Source organism: Erithacus rubecula (assembly GCF_903797595.1).
Source record: "Erithacus rubecula genome assembly, chromosome: 2".
Classification (NCBI taxonomy): domain Eukaryota; kingdom Metazoa; phylum Chordata; class Aves; order Passeriformes; family Muscicapidae; genus Erithacus; species Erithacus rubecula.
Genome location: NC_136685.1, coordinates 55,011,689 through 55,031,058, shown reverse-complemented (window position 1 = coordinate 55,031,058; position 19,370 = coordinate 55,011,689). Strand labels below are relative to the sequence as shown.

General features: G+C 40.6%; 1 protein-coding gene across 1 annotated transcript in view; it reads left to right on the top strand.

The window, feature by feature from the left end:
* FNDC1 (fibronectin type III domain containing 1) overlaps positions 1-17,370 on the top strand; it is a 59,310-nt gene extending 41,940 nt beyond the window's left edge. Inside the window, exons 14-20 of the mRNA XM_079297554.1 lie at positions 1,806-2,036; positions 2,424-2,532; positions 9,830-9,909; positions 11,538-11,567; positions 13,260-13,421; positions 14,094-14,216; positions 15,643-17,370. Coding sequence (XP_079153680.1) covers positions 1,806-2,036; positions 2,424-2,532; positions 9,830-9,909; positions 11,538-11,567; positions 13,260-13,421; positions 14,094-14,216; positions 15,643-15,758 — 851 coding nt within the window. The 3' untranslated portion in view covers positions 15,759-17,370. The remainder of the gene's footprint in view (positions 1-1,805; positions 2,037-2,423; positions 2,533-9,829; positions 9,910-11,537; positions 11,568-13,259; positions 13,422-14,093; positions 14,217-15,642) is intronic.
* The last annotated feature ends 2,000 nt before the right edge of the window (positions 17,371-19,370 follow it).

Sequence of the window (19,370 nt, the reverse complement as noted above, 5' to 3'; positions counted from 1 at the left end):
GCTTGCATGTCTATGTGTGGGCCCACAATGACTGTTGCACCAGTAAAAACCTCTTTGTGCTCTTTCAGTGTAAGTGCTCTGCTTTGTGTTCTGCATTGTGTTTGGTCTAACTGAAGTTAGTAAGAGAGCAAGAGTGTCTACAGCAGTGCTTAGTTCAGCTTAACTGCATCTAACTTCACACCAGTAGTTCCAGAAGTGTAACTCTTCAGTAGGTGTGAGTTTTCCTCTGGGAGACCTGATTCTTTTCCACTGATCTCTTCATCCCAATGATTTCATCCACCTTGCACAAGCTTGTTCATCAAAAGGGTGTTTCAAAGCCAAAGAATGAATGGCATTTTGGATATGAACTTTCCAAAAAGTAAATCCAGTAGAGATAACCATGATTTTGGTATTTGACTGTTTTCTCAGTAGAAGCCCCCATTACATGAGCCATGTCTCCTGTGTACATGAGCCATTCAAGTGTGTAGGTCGATGTTGCAGCATTGACTTTAGAGCTGCTCTGCTTCTTTTCAGAGAAGCAGCTGGGGGCCAGAACAGAGAGATTTGGAAGGAGGGAGGGAGGGATTTGAACAGAGGGAGGTTGTAGGGAAGTGCATTCCAGCTTCCACCTCAGGTTGGTGACACCCCCTACAACCCTTTACATATTTCTGGCACTTGAACTAAGGTCAGGTCAGCTGCTGACTCACCTGGAATTTCAGAAAAGAGCTCAAGGGGTGGAGAATCATCTTTGACATGTCTTGGCTTCCCTTACAATATCCACAAGTTTCATGTGGCTTAGAGTGGAACTCTGCTGCTGGAATAAAAGATTTGTTTTTATATATGCCAAAACTTTTTCCAGTGAATCTTCAGTTTCTCTGTCCAAACAATTTCATGATGTTTCTATTCGGTTCTCTCACTGACAGTGCTTCTTGATTCATTTAGCTGGAGTGGCTAAAATTAACTTCATTGCAAGATCTGGAAAAAATTCCTTTAGGGCATGAAATCCAATAAGATAAACCAAGAAATGTTGGTTTATGAACATTTCAAGGCACTAGGGAATAATATTACTATTTCAATGAATTGTATTATTGCAACTGAATAAACATTTCCAAAGCAAGTTTTATAGTCCTTACTTTGAATGTTACGGTGACTTTTAAGGCAATAAAAAGATGGTTTAATCTTTTCCTGAACTGAAGTGCAATTCCAGTCAGTATAAAGATTTTTAAAATAGAAGGTACAGGTTGGGAGCACGTGCCTGGAAGGTAGGGACCGATGGCTTCTGGTCCCTTAGTACCCAGGGGACCACAACAATCATTTTAAACTGGTTGGACTTCATCTTGGAATTACTCTTCATGTTTCTTTTGTTGGTTTGCTCCAGCTTCAGGATGTTTGTGTTAAGAGCCAGCCACTTAGACCTATAGAGTCTTAGGTGATTGAAGGTCCTGTCAGGGATGTTGGAAAGGCAGAATTTGGGTGACATTTCCATCCTACCTTCCAGAGCAACTGGAGGTTGTGTGCAGAGGGTGCTGCAGTCAGACTACTTTCTTCTGCCTCTTGTAGCAAAGACAGTTCTTCCATCTTTGCATAATTTGGTCCAGTTGTGAGTGTGGGGTAGGTAAACCTGAATGTTGCCATCCCATTCCTCCTGCTCATCAATCAAATTGGCTGTAAGCCATGCTTTGTTGGCAGCAGCCTTTGGACTGGAAGATAAGGAATATAGAAATGCACTTCAAAACTTGACTCTCTTTAGTAAATTGCCAGCCTGTGTGCTACTCTGGGATACCTCAAACTGCTAACTAAAAGCCACTCTTCCCTATCTTTTCTAGCTCCTTATGTGACCTATCTCAATAAGGACCCAGCAGCCCCCTGCTCCTTGACAGAAGCCCTGGAGCATTTCCAAGTGGAGAGCCTTGATGAAATCATTCCCAATGACTTCAGAGAGAAAGATCAGCGTCCCCTGAAAGCTCCTCATAACATCACAGTTGTGGCAGTTGAAGGCTGTCACTCCTTTGTCATTGTGGACTGGGCCAAACCTGCTCAAGGAGACATGGTAACAGGTACTCTCCTGAGGGTGTCTCTCCTGATGGGACAGTGGAGAAGGGGAAGGTTTTCCTAAATGAATATTTATACTAGTGTCTGCACACTCAATGTACCACTTAAAACAGTGAATGGGTTACCTCTATCATCTTTTTGCCTTCACTGTGTTTTAAATCAGGATTCACAGCTGGGTGCCATCGTCTGAGGTAATGCTCAGTGATTATTAGCTAATGATACACAATTCTTAAAGGCCAGGATTTTCCAGGAGAGTTCGGCATGGAATAATTTTCATATTCCAAGATGTTTCAGCTCCTTTTATTACTTAAAATTTAGTGTGATACCTAGGGATATAATTTATTTAAAATTTAATTAAAATCCTCACAATTATTTCTCTTTCCTGTCTACAGGTTATCTGGTTTACAGTGCATCCTATGATGACTTTTTAAAGAATAAGTGGTCAACCAGGACTGCAGGGTCTACTCACTTGCCAATTGAGAATCTGAAGCCCAACACACGGTAAGGATTTGATCCACTCCTTTTCAGTTCTGTTAAGGAAATAAAACAAATTTTGAGAAATGTAATTTTTTTTTTCTTGGTCTTAGTGTAAATGTTAACATCTGATTTAGATTTTACTCATTCTGTGGGACAGCAAATTGTTCTATAAACTGCACAACAACATAATATCTTTACCATATTAACCCAGATGGCAGTGTGTACATATATATATGTTTGCGTGTATGAAAACATATCAGTAACAAAGAAAATATTGTTTTTAAATGCATTTTCTAGTCTTTTGCATAACTGAATCAAATGTTGGGGGAAAGTGCACTAAAAGGTACTAAAATATATCCGTGATGTGGCTTGATGTGATGTGGGCCCATTTTAACATGTGTAGCCAAGATTTGATGCCTAAAGGCTGCTGGGGAAGTGCTGCCCACTGCTCTGTTTTTGCTTTCTGTTCACATAAATAGTGCTGGAAGAGAAGGCTTGGTGGTATAAAGTGAGGCTGTGGCATTTGCTCAGAAGTCAGTTTGGCAGGAGCTTTAGGTCTTTATCTTATAAAAAATCTGACTGAGAACAAGAATGTATGCTTCACATGATACTGGAATAATTTGTGGCAACTGGGTGGGAGTGCAAACAGCTACAGAGGGACCACATTCACATTACTCCTTTAGAGAGATGCTCAGTGTTTCACATACTTGTCTCTCAAATTCTGGGTCTGAAATACTTTTGGTGCTCCCTTGGGCCCTTCACATGCTGCAGGCTCTCAGGCATCAGTGGAAGGTGTTGCTCACACAACACAATGGAGAGATGCAGTGGGATTGTGGGCTGGAATCAGCATGCCTTACTTGATGGTGAGCTGCAAATCTGAGGATGACTGCTTGGACAGGCACATAGGGTTTGTGGCAGGACAACTCAGAAGAAAGAAATAGTGTCAGCCAAAGTATCCTTTCCTTCCAAGACAATTTACAGGCAAAGGGAAGTTTCTGAGTGTTAAAAGTAGTTGATTGAGAACCTCGACCTAGAACACAGAATTATTTTAGCACAACCTTCGTCTAAAACCCTAACAGACAATACTATAAAATAAGATAAATAAATTATGAAAAGCCAGTGCAGTGTAGCAATTGGGTATCAAGTATAATGAGGCATATTTTTTTGACCACATTATGACACTTCTTCAGACTTCAGCATAGACTCACAGAGGTTTGCCCCTGCAGCTGCTCCTGCTGTCTGGGAAACATCCAAGCACCAAGAAGTGTTTAAAGAAAGGGGTGCACTCTCCTCTCTGCTCCACAGAGACTTGCTTCCAACCAGAGTTCTGAGGACATGACGTCTCCTTGGGAGAGCCAGAACCTGAGTAATTTCAGCAGCAGTTCCTTACACAGTTGCACAAGGGTCATGTTCATCACAGGGCATCTGCAGTGTCAAAGACCTGGAAAATTTGCAGGGGAATGCTAATTATGGAGAAGCAGGATAAACATGTTCAGAGCACCCACAGAGTCAAAAGTACAGAAATAAGATGTTACAGGAAAACATGATCCATCTTATCCTTTCCTGTTCTGTCTACAGTACTATAAATCATACACTTCATGAGACATTTTTTTTTGCATATCCAAGAGCTAAAAATAGTCCACTTATTCAGAAGATTGGTAATCTAGACCTTAGGCTGGTTCATGGTGTGTTAAAGCAAAATTACTTTACAGTGGAGAACTTCAGTGGTATACTCTGCCTCTGCCAGCAGTCTCCTTACAACATGCTGCAAATGTATAGAGGGTGGTATGTGGCACAGCTCTGTGGGTTTCACCTGTAATAACCAGGTGGAAGAGGTTTGAGATCTGCTGTTCCTAGATAGTGATGGAAACACATGCAGATCATTCTTCCTTTGTACATCTTCATCCTTGTGATTTGAGGACTCCCTTTCCATAAACAACTCTCCTCTTGCTTCTAGAACTCATTCCTGCCTACATCCCAGACTCCTCTGTATGCTCAGCCTTTTTCCCCTTCACCAGTTTTCATTCCTCCACTCTGTCACCCATGCAGGCCAGGGAGTCATTGCCTTTACACCCCAGCTTCTCCTGGCTGCAGCCCTCCATTTCTTGCTTCTGTGCCATTTCCACCTTCCAGCTGAAGCTCCTCACCTCTTCAGTGTTTCAGTCAAGTCTGCCTCTCCTGATGCCCAAAGGACACTGTTGAAGGCCAGAGATAACTCTCTGCTTCTCATACCCAACAGAGCACCAGAAGGAGTGGCTGCAGTGGAAGCTCACAGGAGCTCTGCAGCTGCTGTCCATGCTATGCTCAGTGCAGGGGAATTGGTGGGAGTTGAGCTGCCAGCATGTCTGGGGTGTACATTAACTCCAAGCTTCAGAAGGTCACAATTTGTCTGTATTTGAATGGAGTTTTGTAGGATCAGCAAGGTTATAGATTCATGCATCTCCATGGACCTAGTGACTGGTCAAATAAAGGTTCTGTTTCATGATAGGGAGGTTCAAGCAAGTGCCATTTATTTAAGCATATTGTTTCACCAGCATCTTTCTGAAGGTGGTAAAATCCATGGGCCCCTATTTTATGCTCTGTGAAGGCAGTAAAGGCTTCATGTGGGGTCTGTGGTGGAGAAGAAGGATCTTTATAACAGAGAAATTGCATGTATCAGCCATTCCCATTTACATTCTCCAAACCCACAGACTGAATTGATTGCATACCTTTTGTCTTAAAAATAACTCTCTAACCACTAGAAAAAGATACCATGCCTAAGAAAATATGGCATGAAAGCTGAAGTTAGTCTAAAAATTTAGTGTCTGCATTGTTAGTGCATTTTGTGAGAAATGTCTGATTAAGTCATTTACTGTAAGCAGATGCTATTGGCTACTGGGTGTCCCACAAGGGGCTTTGGGTGGTGCAATTTTTCATCATGTGCAGTGTATGAGAAGCAGGTTGGCATCTTGGCTGAAGTCAGCACCAGAGAAGATTTCAAGCTGTCAACGTATCCTGGAAAACATCTGCCTGTTATTTAGGTTTTACAAACAGAACAGAAATCTATGTTTAATCCGTGTCATAAATTTTCTTCTGAGGCCTGGTCTGACCTCCGTTCGAGAATTTGAAGTTTTTCCATTAGTGAAACTCTTGTCAGCTTCATTGGGCACAGGAGCTGCTTCCTTGTAATATATGATTGTAAACAGTAAAATTACTTTAAGCCGTATTAAATCTTTAAACCAAGTCCCTTAACAAGGTCCCTTCCCTAACTTTAATTCTAAGCTGTCACAGAAGATGATGCAAAGGGTTGGACAGCATCTGTTCAACTACTAAATCCAGTCTTTTGCAGTCAGAAACATTGTAATCCTTGCCATAAACATTTCACTTCCCTTTCTGAGCATGGTTAGACTTTTTCCTGCCTTTTTCAGGAAAGCTGTACCAATGCCTGATGGGAGTAGCTAGTCTCATTATTTAAAACACCATCCTTCACCCCCATATCTCCATGTCTTCTGAAATCTTTCTGTTCACTTGGATTTTTTCCATCTGGGGATATTTTGATCCCACAGTGCCTGCTACCAATTCTAGCATTGTACAGAGTATTGCATAGGAGGTTCTTTAACATTTGCTCACGACTTACAACTGCAAACAGAGCCTGGATCTTCTGTTTCAGAGGGTCAGATGCATCAAAAATTTCTATTTCTTTATCTCCACTAAAACAAAGCCATGTTGTGTCCAACAAGCAGCATCAAGCAGAGGTGGCTGCTTTGTGCCACCAGGGCCACACAAAAGAGCTAAGATGTCCTTGGAACCATTGTCCTGTGCAAGTGGTAGACCTGGGTGGCACCTCACACGAGATCCTCTGCCAGCTTGGCTCTAATGTCTTATTATAAAATTAGTTGCAAATATTGATGAGGGATGTAGTAGTTGGCCATTTTAGATGGAGGGAAACACTTGGCATTAGCCTGTGAACCTCCAAGCACTGATTTACACATTTTTCATATGGAGGAATGGTGTAGTTATAGGAAGAGGATTTTAGCCCTTGCTGTAGGGGTGCATCCTGCCATCTCAGCCTGCCACTGAACAGAGAACAGGATCCATGAGGATCCATGAAGGCATGCCTTTGGAAAGTCTGGAAAAAGGAATTTGCAGCTAACTAATTTTTTTTAAAAGCTGCTTCCCTAATTATCATAGTGAGTGATTATCTCACTTTCTGCACTGTGAGTGCCAGCTATTTAATTCCAACAGAAGGGAGACACCTTGAATTAAGTCAAAGAATAATTTTGCTCCAAATGACAGGTATGTTGAGTGATTAGTCATGTAGTCTAAATGAAAAAACATGCTGTATATTCAATGCCCTGTTCACTATGTCCTTTCTTGATGTATCACTAGAATTGGCATTCAAAGAAAGTTTGTTTTTGGGAGGAAAATACTTTTTCTCGTCTGTCAGAAATGAACAACAAATGGTACTGCAGATATTGTGATTCTTCTGTGCCTAATGTTAACAATCCATACAGTTCTGCCTAAGCACAGTGTAAATCAAATTATATATTGCAAATTTTGTTCATGTATTTATGTGATGAAAACCAGTTGTGTTATACTGATTTAAGATTTCCTGGCAAATTCATCAGCTGAAGGACTTTGACTAATGAAAATGTCAGATTCCTGGAACTAGAATGGTTTTGGCAACTTCTTTTTTTATTTGTCATGTCTGAGAAAGAAAGATATCCCAACTGCATTATTTTATTGACATTCTTAATTCAGCAGTCATAGCATTGTCTATGTTTAAATCACAGGTCAACAAGTCATGAGATCTGGCTCTCTTTCTGGTACAACTAGAGCCTTCTTGTGTATATAAAGGCTTAGGAATCAATTTTCCAATTTAGTGAAGAAAAATGTACTCATGACTTCATCACTGGTTTTTGGTTTTTTTTTAGACTGTCAGACAGGCAACATGAGCCATCATATGCCCTAGATGGGCTTCTGTGTGTGTAACAGGACAGCTGAATGCACAGTTGTCCTGATTGCACAGGTAATCAGCTCCTGCATTATGCATTGGATACAAATCTGTGTGGTTTTCCCCACTTAAAGAGGTGCACAAGGTTCTTGGGCTGCTCTTTCTCCTGTTTTGAGGGGGTTTATGGCACTCATATGTCTGTCTGATGGGAATGCTTTGAGGCTACCATGAATACACGTGTATTAAGTGTATTTAAAGGATATTTAATGCTTCTTTGGAGGCAGTGGCAGAGGCATCCATACTTCCCACTATGCTTTGGAGCATTATGAAAAAGGTGTGGGCTGGAATACATTTTTCTCTTACTCTTCTGAAGCAGCAAACACTGAGCTGAGTCAGTTGAGATTGGTGCTGTGTTGCAGCTCTTTTGGGAGCCAGAGTGAGGAATTGCTGCCTTGTGTCCCACCCCTATGGACAGGCTTGTGCTGCTCACCCCTGTCCCAGCCCAGGTGAAGGAAGTGCTGGTGAAGGAGGTGAAAGCAGGTGCCCCATGAGAGCATTGGCAACTTGGGATTGAAGCAGTGCTCAGGGTGCCATGCTCTCCTTGGGCGGCCAGAAGTGGAGAAGCACATGGGAGGCTTTTTGCCTTCCCTTTCCTCTTTCCCCAGACATGCTAAACACTCTTTTACACAAAAGATTTAGGTCAGTGGTTAAAAACAGGGGCAAATTTTTCTGCCAGCAAAAGGATTGTGCTGGGCATGAGCAAAAAGCACAGCCTTGCTGAATTCTGCTATTTATCATGTTTCCTTTTTGCCACAGCATATGTCTCTCTTAAAAAAAAAAACAAAACAAAACAAAAAACCCATGAGTTTTTTATGAGCATTGTATGCTCATTAATTGAAGGCAGAACTGGCTGCAGAAGGCAATAATGGAGTAGTTTTCTGGTATCAGCTGCAGGACATAGCAGGGACAGGGGACATGTCCCTCATACAGACATGGGAACATGTCCCACAGAGGGTCTGACCATGCATATGCTCCAGGTACAACACAGATACAAGGTGAATCTGGTGCCATGGATGAAGTCCAGAATATTTCAATTCTAGTAGCTTCCACACTGATTTCACCTAGACAAGCTACCTTAATTTTTAAGGAATTAACAAGATGTCCTAGCCCATACCCTGGAGATAACCACCTTGCTTCTTGGCAAAACCCAGTGTTTGTGTGACTACCTCCCATCAGCCAAAGAAAGATTTGCACATCTTTCCTCCCTTTTCATAAAGATCAGTTTGATTTTAAAGGCAAACCAGTTCACCTTACTTCTTACATCTTTTGTTAAAAGATACTCATTTTAACAACTACAAAAAAGTTTTGCCAAAGGGCTGTTTCAACCATGTCCCCTCTGGTTTATTGTTGTGAATAGTTTCATATTTGCCCAGTTATATGTGTAGAGCTTTTAGACATGACTGCTTTTGGATGAGAGGCTAAATCAAGATACAAAATGCTATGTGGATAGTACAGAGGCACAGTAATTTGATTTTTTTATTAATTTCTTTACAAGAATGAAATTGAGCACGCAGGCAAGAAAGGAAAACCTAAACTCAGGAATTTAAAAAAAAACTGTGCTGGAAATTTTTAAGTAATCTTCCATTCTAGTTTGTTTCTGTTGGATTGATACATATATAAAAGGAAAAGAAGAAAACATTACCTGGGGAAAAATCTCATGGTAGACATGAACTAAAAGTAATTGTATTTGGAAATGAACTAAAAATGTACAAGTTTTCTTCTGTAAGGGTGAAGATGAATTTTCTTCTGTTGAGCAAAAAATGGAGTTCTAGTGATGATTCAAGTGCTTTGACTTAAGCATGTGATTTAAATACTTTGGAGGAATCAATAAGGCATCATGTGATACTTTCTTCTTTTACTCAAGTACTGTGATTTTAATGCTGCTGGAGTTTTTACAGAAAAGTCAAAACCTTAGCTTCTGATCTCATATAAATCTGCAGTTTCAGTTTGCAGTTTACACCACTTCTTTCCTAGGAGTTAAACTGGTTTAAAACTGTTCCTGAGATCAGAATTTGATTGCAACTATTTCTTTTATTCTTTTGCTATTAATTGTTTTGTAGAAAGTGGATATGGTTGTATGTGGGTTTTGGAAGGGAAATGATATATAAATATGTGTTCCAAAAATATGCATGGGAGCAATTGCAAAAATGAGACATTTGTCTGTAACAGCAAGCTCATACTCTGGCTCAGTATCCAACTCCATTTAATGCAAAGGATACTCAGTGGAATTCTTCTGCTTTGATTCTTACCCTGTTTTAGTATTATTTATAATTTAGCCTTTGCAGTGGAATCTGTTTCAATATTATTTCCCCTCTCTTCTCGTTTCAGGTATTATTTTAAAGTTCAAGCAAAGAATCCCTTTGGTTATGGACCTGTTAGCTCTTCAGTCTCATTTATCACAGAATCTGGTATGGTTTGCTTTTTATTTTCATCTCAAAACTCATAATAACAGATGTGGCAGGGCAATGACTGAAACCAGCATACTGGACTTGCTGCTTTCATATTATGTTGGGATTTTTTTAACTTTACTTATTTGTTTTCAGTTAAGCTAAATAAATAATATGCACTCCTAATGCCACTGTGAAAACAAAAGAGATGCTAAAGTTGGATCCAGGAAAGCAGGAAGTTGAATTTCAAATACAAAGGGCTACTAATGTTCAACAGTACAGAAGCAATGGGAAGTTCAAGGTCTTTGGTAGATTGACCTAACATTTAGTAAATTAGTTTCCTAATTGTGAGCAGCTAAACATTGGAAGCAGTTGTCTCTCAAAGAAATATGAAGAAAGCAATAGTTCATCAGACAGGCAAAGTTCTCTGGGTTTTTTTTTTTTTGTTTTTTTTTTTTTTTTTACAAAGCATGCTGCTCTTTCACAGGGCTAATATTACATTCAAGAGCAACACCCCCTTCTAAAAATAGTAGGTTAAATGAGCTATTTTTTGCCTGTTTCTTCTTCTACTTCCATGAAACGTCTTGAGTGAAAGGTCTTGTTGTTTCTTGCAAATTTTGCCCTTTCAATGGCATGGATTTTAGAATCTCTGCCCTTGCTCATTTGACTTCACTCTGTAGTGCTCACTTCAGAGGCTCCACTAAGAACTGTGGAAGTAAATTATCACAGAAGGGAGACAGAAATGTGAGATAAGTCAATGGTCCTGGATAATGTATTTAGATTTTCATTATATGAATAAGAGGCTCAAGTATTAATCCAAGCATAATACTTGCCATTGCCTTGGTGGCCAAGAAGGCCAGTGGCATCCTGGCCTGTATCAGCAATAATGTGGCCAGCAGGAGCAGGGCAGGGATTGTGTCTCTGTCCTTGGCACCAGTGAGGTCACACATCACGTCCTGTGTTCAGTTTTGGGCCCCTCACTGCAAGGAAGACTTTGAGGTGCTGGAATGTCTAGAGCAGGGCTGTAAATCTTTGGAACAGGCTGCCCAGGGAAGTGATGGAATCCCCATCCTTGAAAGTATTTAAAAGATGTGTAGATGTGGCACTGAGGGACTTGATTTAGTGAAGGACTTGGCAATGTTTGCTTGACAGTGGACTCACTGATCTTAAAGACCTTTTTCCAAACTAAACAATTCCATGATTCTGTGCTGCATCTTGCAATTTTTTTCCTGCTTCCAGCATATGGGTCTGAATGCCTAGTTTTCTATCCAAAATCAGCTCCTTTGTGAGCTTTATTTAACATTTTAAATACATCAAATTTAAAGGGTTTTTTTCAGCATTGATCTTTCATTTGTCATGGCCAAAGGTGGCTTTGCAGCCACAAGTACAAAAATCAGTTGCTAAATGCAAGGCCAGGTGGTATAGTTACAGTGATGGAAGAGGTCATAAGAGAAAGAAATTGCTAATTCAGAGTGCTCTTCTAATGCAAGTGTAAGGTTTGAGCTGATGGAAATATTCAATAAAGAATACCATCATAGGATGAAGCACCTTATTGAAAATGTTCAGTTCAGTGACTCCATATGTTTCATGTTATAAAACAAGGTTTGGAACAAAATACTAAATTTTCTATGTGTTTCTTTTTCTTTTAGACAATCCTCTCCTTATTGTCAGGCCACCTGGTAAGTCTTTCTCTGTTGTTTCATTCATGAAGTGCATAAAGCCTGTGCAAAACAGTTAGAATATAGGAATTAGAAACATTTAAACGTGCAGTTTTAGGTACAGTTTTCAGCAGGAACAGGTAGTAATTAATGGGACTAATTCATAAAACATTTTTTGTCTTAAGACCCCTTATTCTATTTTCTGAAAAGAAGTATTGTAAAGATATGTTCAAATAAGCACTCGATTATGGCCTGTCTTTTTCCATGGTACAAGAGCTTTAATTGCTTGGTAAAAAGCAGTAAACTCTGTTACTACAGTATCTGTGTCCAGTATTCAATTGTCTAAGCATAGCTTGAATAGCAGGATCATGTTTCTTTCTCTTTAGCTCTGGTGCTCATCTGTACAAATCATCATGCCCTTATAAATGCTCAAAAATTCAAGGATTTGTTACTGACCTGAATAATATGCCACAAAGCTTTTTAGCTTGCTTTGTATTTCCAAATTTGCAATGAGCTAGTTCAGCCCATAATCAGAAGATCTGATTTCCTGGTGCTGGAACTAACCTTGCTGACATGAGCATTGGTAGTGTAAACCCAGGCAGTATGTGCTCTTAGAAGAGATGCAGGAAAAAAGACTTCATGGTTACTATGCTCCCTCAGCTTTCCTAAGGAGTTAAAATGGTTGGTTCTGGATTTTTCGCAACACTTCTCGTGAAAACAATGTCCAGTATATCCCTTCCCTTCCCTTCTCTGTTTTATTGTGCAATTAAGTCTGGTTTCTTTGTGTCCTCAGATGTCTCTGAGGATTGCTGATCAGTGATTGCTTCTCACATGGAAGTGTTTGCAGGACTTGGTCCATGTGCCTAGTGAGAGGAAGAATGCCTAACAGAAGAAACTTCCAATCTCATTTGTAACTACCTAGAAACAGCAGAGTGAAAACAGGGCTATGGGCTGTAGCTAGAGAGAAAAATACCAATTATCACATTGGGAGCTTTTTGTATTGTTCTGTATACATTATTACAACAGCAATTTCAAAATAAATTCTATTGTCTTGGTAGTACAAAGCAAATATTTAGGTAAGCCAGTAGGAATATTTATTCTTTTCCAATACAGTTGAGCATTCTTATCTGCAGCAATGCTCTGAATAGGGTTCCCCAGGAAAAGTCTATTTTTTCTATTATTGGAAAGTAATTTGTTTTGATGTAATCTGGGAAAACAAAACAGAAAAGTACATTTGTGATATGATCTTTTAAACTAAATAGCAAGAAGACACTTCACAAGCTGTTGTTCACCATGGAGTTCTTAACATCTGTTCTTCTGTAAAAGGGTTATGTTTTATAGTCTTAAAACACAAGTAACTATCAGACCTAAGATCAGGCTGTGTTAAAAAGAGAAACTGTGTAATACTAGAATGAGAAGAAGTCTTACTGAAACAATTAAGACTGTTTACTTAAAGCTGTGGTTCAGTACATGAAATCATATTTTAATTATTTTAACAGTTATTTTTGTCTACTGCCTAAGAGGGATTTAATAAAGCCTCTATTTTTAATATTATTTTTCCTTGAAGTACTATTTCTGAATATAAAAAAGTAATGTGTTAATTTGTTGCAGCATGTCTAGTGAAATATATTATTAGATGTTAAACTCTGCAAAACTTGGACTTAAGTGTTAAAGTCTGTCCCTAATGTGGATTTTTAATTTTTTTTCTCCAAGGTGGTGAGCCTATCTGGATCCCATTCACTTTTAAATATGACCCCACCTACTCAGACTGCACTGGCAAGCAGTACGTGAAACGAACTTGGTACCGCAAGTTTGTAGGAGTGGTTCTTTGCAACTCCTTAAGGTACAAAATTTACCTCAGTGATGACCTGAAAGGTAGGCACCATGATTAATTTTCTGCTGCATGATTGCTTCTGGTTTTCTTCATTTCATATGTGCCAGAACTCTGTGACCATTATGTGAGTGTCCACTCAAGAACGATTAGCAATAGCCCTTACACAGGTGCATTGCCTGAGAGATAATGACAAAAACTTTCCATATTGTTGAGCTGGGGTAATGGGATCATTTCAATGGCCCTTCAGACTATGCTTGTGACTGCTGTAGTGCCTTGGTATAGTTTCAATAGTGTTTAAGAAATAAGAGATAAAGATCCCTGTCTAAGAAAGAGAGCTCCAGAGTTTTCAATTTTTATTTGAGACTGAAGTCAAATTAATGGTATTGACATATTGAGAGATTTTTACTTTTACATATTACAACTAATCCGGTTGAAATTCTCTCTACCTGTCACCTGTGGTGCACTGCCCATAGACTTGCAAAATGGGGACTACTCCTTTCTGAACTGTAACCCATTTATTTTCCATAATTTCTGCTTCCATACCATGAGGGTAGCATTTTCCCTCTTCCTGGTCACTGGTTTTTCATTGGTAACACTGTGTGTGTCACTGCAACATTCTTCCTGCTTTCTTCCACAACTACTTGCCTGGTGGTAAAGAGTATCCCAAACATAAGTATTGCAGAGTTAAGTAATCTGTCTGTATCCCTCTTCAGATACCTTCTACAGCATTGGGGATAGCTGGGGAAGGGGTGAGGACCACTGCCAGTTTGTGGATTCACACCTGGATGGAAGAACAGGACCTCAGTCGTACATTGAAGCCCTGCCCACAATCCGAGGTACAGCAATGGGGGAGTGGGATGCTGGCCAGGAGCCTGTTATTCCATCTGTAGGATTAAGGGGTAAGGAGCAGAGCCAGTGGAGCTCTGTCCACAGCTGCTGGCAGCTCTCCAAGGAGTCCAGCTGATGCAGTAGCTGAGAACAGATCATGGAAGTCCTAGAGGACTTGTGGGTGCATAGAGAGAGATACAGAGACAGAAAGAGAGGGGCATATGATGCAAATACCATGCAGCAACAAAATGCAAAAACAGAACAAAAAATAATTGTATAGGTCTGTAAAACTTTTCTTAATAAGACCTGCTTCATTGATTTGAGATGCAAAACCTCTTCCATGTGCCTAAAGGGACCAGCTACATCATTGCAAACACATATTTTATGAATGATTTCTATGAGTTCATTCAATGCAAAACACAAAGGAATATGTCTAGTGACTTAAGGTCAGTGCTTTTATTCTGGCCTGGTAGAAGGAATTTTCAGAAGGAAAATTCTTACCTTGAAGGAGTTTCTTTGAGCACACTACTTACCTCACATAACCAAGTAGAAGACTTGGTTGCTTCACAAAATGAAACCAATTATGGAAGTCAGCCAATCTCTTCAGTAAGTCTGTTGGTTTAAGTTAATCAGCTAGCTTTAGTGGTTTCCATGTTAAATTATGTGTTGATATTCTTTGCATGGTGGCATTACCAGGAAGAAACTGAAATAGTCATTGATATTTCTGTATCACTCTGAAGTACTGCACTTCTTAGCTCAGAAGACAGATGATTAATCCAGATGTGTATATACTAGGTCTAGGAGACAGAGATAGAGAGCACACAGAAATTTTGTTATTGGCACAAGCCATGGGTGTTTCACATGTTCCAATGCACGAGCTATGCGGACAAGAATGCTGCACCTCTTCTAATGCTTTAAGCAGTCACATTCTTTCTGCAGATGAATTAAAAGGAAGAAGGCTTAACTCAGTATTTACTGCATGAAATGATACCTTTTGGTTTTGTGAAAAACTGACTTTTGTTGATAGTCTCTTAAAGCCCTGTGAAATAATGTGATTTGATGGTATTTTTTTGCCCCAGAGTCTTTCATATATTTAAACTGATTTGGAAACTTCATAAACACAGCTGAAATATGCCCACCTTTTGGAGTGAAATGCAGGAACTCTGGCAGACCACAGCATTACACAATAGTCAAAGAGATTTTGAGCAGCAAAACCAATCAAAACTACAATAAATATGAAGGAGCAGAGTTAGATCATTCAAGAAAGATCTTTACCAAATACCAGGGCTAGCCAGTACCCTTTTGATACAACTCCCTGCCAGACAGTTTATAATTTTTTTTTTGTGCTATGGGGTTGACTCCCAGTGCATCTGCTGCTTTGGTTGAATTGCTGTGTGTGTGTTGTGGAGTACAAATGTTGTTTTTCTCCCACAGGGTATTACCGCCAGTACCGCCAGGAGCCTGTATCGTTTGGACGCATTGGATACACAACACCCTACTACTATGTGGGCTGGTATGAGTGTGGTGTGCCCATCCCAGGGAAATGGTAGCAGTCTGCTTGCCTGCCTTAGGTAGACCATGCTTTTCAAATTATTTCTACCAGAGGACTGTGAGCAACGGATTGGGAAAAGGAAAAAAAAAAAAAAAGATAAATGGGCTAAACCAGTGAAGACCAGATGCTCAAGAAACCCTCGTGAAGACAAACATGGACACCCTTTGCCAGCTTAATCTGTGGTGCTACTTGATTTCTGCTTGGAAGCAGGGATAGGATATAAGTTTGGTGTCCTGCCTTCCTCTTCTGTGTCTTTAAGGCACAAAGAGAAGGTTGCAATGTGTGCAACCCGTGAAAATTAGAACTGTATTAGCCATGAAAATTTGGAAGTTTATTATATTTTACAGGAACGACCTAAGCATGCTGTGCTTGCTTAATGGGATGCTAAACTGTCTTCTGCTGCCCGATGGGGCTCCCCTATGCAATCATGCCATGTAACTGGCCACCCACCAAAGGCAGTATATTCTCCTGAAGACTTACCCTGTGGGTTCACTCACTGCTGGACTAATCACCTGATCACAGTGTAAATTCACTTTGAGATATATCTGTATCTATATCTATATAAATACAGTACTGTACATCTGCAGAAATACTTCTTAGTGATGCTGAGACCTTCTTGTTCACTTGATAAATGGAATTTTTATGTAAAAGGTGCTGTTAATTCTTTGAAATATTGCTATGCACAATATATTAACCAAGGAACGAGCTGCATTCTTCTTGTGAGTACTGTTGATGTAACATTTGAATTATTGATAAAGACCTGTGTCCCACTTCCTTGGCAGCCTTTGGACTGGACATTCAGTGGGATTCTCCCCTCTATCCATGTTAGAGTGGCACTGTACAGTCCAGAAAAAAACACATACACAGCAGTTTGTCAGCATCAGTAAAGCTTTCTATCTGTTACTATTTAAAAATTTTAGTGCAACTTTCCTTCAATCCATTCTCATCTTATTTTGTATGTTATTTATTCCTAGTCAGTATCTTTTATGTTACTGTGCAGAGGCATAGGATGAGTAATTTGGAAATTAGAAACTGCTTTTAACTTATTTGCCCTCCAAAAAGAAGTCCAAGCCACCAATATGGGAGTCAACTAGCAGGAAGCTCATTGACCGTGGGGACAAATTGGGATACAATTCTTTTAAAATACTACCAACATCTCTTCCAAGCGGACCAAAAAGCAGAAAGTGACATGAATAAAAGTTGTAATGATTATTTCTTTAGAAGGCATTTGGAAGCTTGCAATAAGGTTTCATAGTAACATCTTGAAGAACTTTGCTCATGTTAGTAAGATTCACCTGTTCTGGCAGCCTGGGAGAGAAGCAGTAACTTGGGGGACAGATCTAGTCTCTGGTCCATCTTTCACTCTTATTCAGCCTACATGTAGTGTAGGTATAACACCTCTTGAGTTGCTTCCTGTAGTTCTTTTAAATTGTATGTGGGCAAAAAAAGGGAATTAAAGTGATTAAAAGAGCATTTTCTTTTTCATGGTGATTTGGGTTTTAGCATTTTAATTTTTCTCACATATTTTTACTTCAGTACAGTGCCAACTATATGGTTTTAAAGTATAATTTTTTCCCCTAATAAACCTATGATACATGGTTCCATTTCTATTTCATCCTTTCTAGTCATCTGTGTCAAGTAATCTAAGTGACAAATTGTTATCTTTCAGAAAATCCTCCTTGGGACAGGACTGTGTCAATTTTTTGTAAGGGACTGGAAGCATGTGGATGTGTTGCTCTCTTTTGAAGATGGTTAGCAGCTAGAGTGGAGTTACCAGGGGCAAATCATGACCAGCCTGATCACTGTCTTTATAGAAATGGCTGCTGCCATGCACAGGGGAGAAAAGGGAATGTCATTGGCTGCTGTAAAACACTTGGCATGGTCTCCCACCATCCACTTGCAGCAAAACTGGTGGAACATGGCTTGGAGAGTTGGTCTTTAAGGTGGATGTGAAATTAACTGTGTTGTGAGGCTCAGAGTGTTGTGATCAAAAATAGCACAAAGTCCAAGTGACAGCTGGTTCCAAGCACCACTCCTGGGGCCAGTTCTGGGTGCAGTATGGTCTAGTGACCTGCACAGTGGGATGGAGTGCATGGATGGAGTGCTCTATCAGCACTTGCCACTGATACTAAACTGGGGCTGGGGAGTGGTTTATGAGCTGAGAGATTCTCAAAAGAGGGACTTCTATGGGCTGGAGAAATGAGATGTCAGGAAGGGAAGTGAAAAGTCCCACCTGTTGGTCCTTTTGGCAATACAGGCTGGCCATGACTGCACAGGGAGCAGCTTTGCAGAAAAGCTGCATTATACCTTCACAGACCACAGTAAATTCTGATTTATTCATCTGAAGAGACATGGTTCCTTCATTTCTTGCTGGAAATACCTTTGGGGTGAGACAGTCCCATTCAGAGATGTCACTATGGGTGAAGATCTGAGAGAGTTGTTTTTACTGCAGCTTCAGCTGAGGAGGAACTGGGTGATGCTGGGGTAGGATGGAGGGCATTGTGCATTATTCCCCTACAGTGTAAATCTTCTCTGAGGCTAAACCAGCCAGGGCAGAGTCAGCAGCAGGGCACAGCAGGGAAACACATGAAGTACAAAGGTATGCAGTCTGAAGGCAACAGGTCTGGATAAGTCCTCTGTGCTGTACAAGGTGTTGTGATTGACACACTTGCATCCTTTGTCCCATGTATAGGGTAAACATATTATCATGATACTAGGTAGTTTCTTGAAGGGATGATGCTGACCTTGCTCTTTGTTCATCTAAGAGGTGGTGGGATTACAGAAGTGACTAAAAGCCTTTTGGGTCTGAAAAGCCATGTCCAAGTCCAGATCATCTCTCCAAGACCCTGTCATATCCTGAACAAGGCGAACTTTCCCCTTTCCTTCCCCATGTCCCTGCTGTCCCCATGACATACTGGTCCTGCTATGCCAGCACAGGAGAAGCAGCACACCCGCCAGGGAGCTAAACTGCCTCTCCATTTACAGCTTTGTGGCTGCCCTGCTTATTGGGGAGTGTCATACAGCTTTGGGGAGTGCTAATGGGAGAGGAATGGGTCTTTTCCTCTCTCAGCTCTCCTCCCATGCCCCTCTTACTGGCAACATCACATCTGCATCTGGTTTTCAAGCTCTTGGCACCAGCTCAGAGAATGCCATGTCCCTTCAGAGGCTCTGAGGGCTGTTGCACCACCCCTGCTTTCTTGTCTAAGTGACCTCGAGGGAACAGGATGGAGGAGAAGGAGGATCCCCACAGAGAGAAAATTCACACAGCTTGGGCCTGCTTTGCCTCCGGTCCAAGTCTCTCAGGGGTGGAGGGATGCCAGGGCCCTGCCTAGTGGGGAATTGTACAGGGCTGTAAAAGAAAGGGATAAAAACACAACAGAGGAAGGGGTGGGGAGGAAAAGACAAGCAAGCTGCTCAAAGCATTGTCTGGCCTGGTCAGTTCCAGATGCTAATCTCTGATCACTGTACCATATTTTTGTGAGAATTAGAATTTCTGCCTCAAAGGCAGCAGGAACAATTGCCAACATGTGACAAATGCCAAGGGTTCTGAGGGACAGCCAAATCCCTGCATGTGGACCCAGCATGTGAACAGAGGAACTCTTTGGTGATG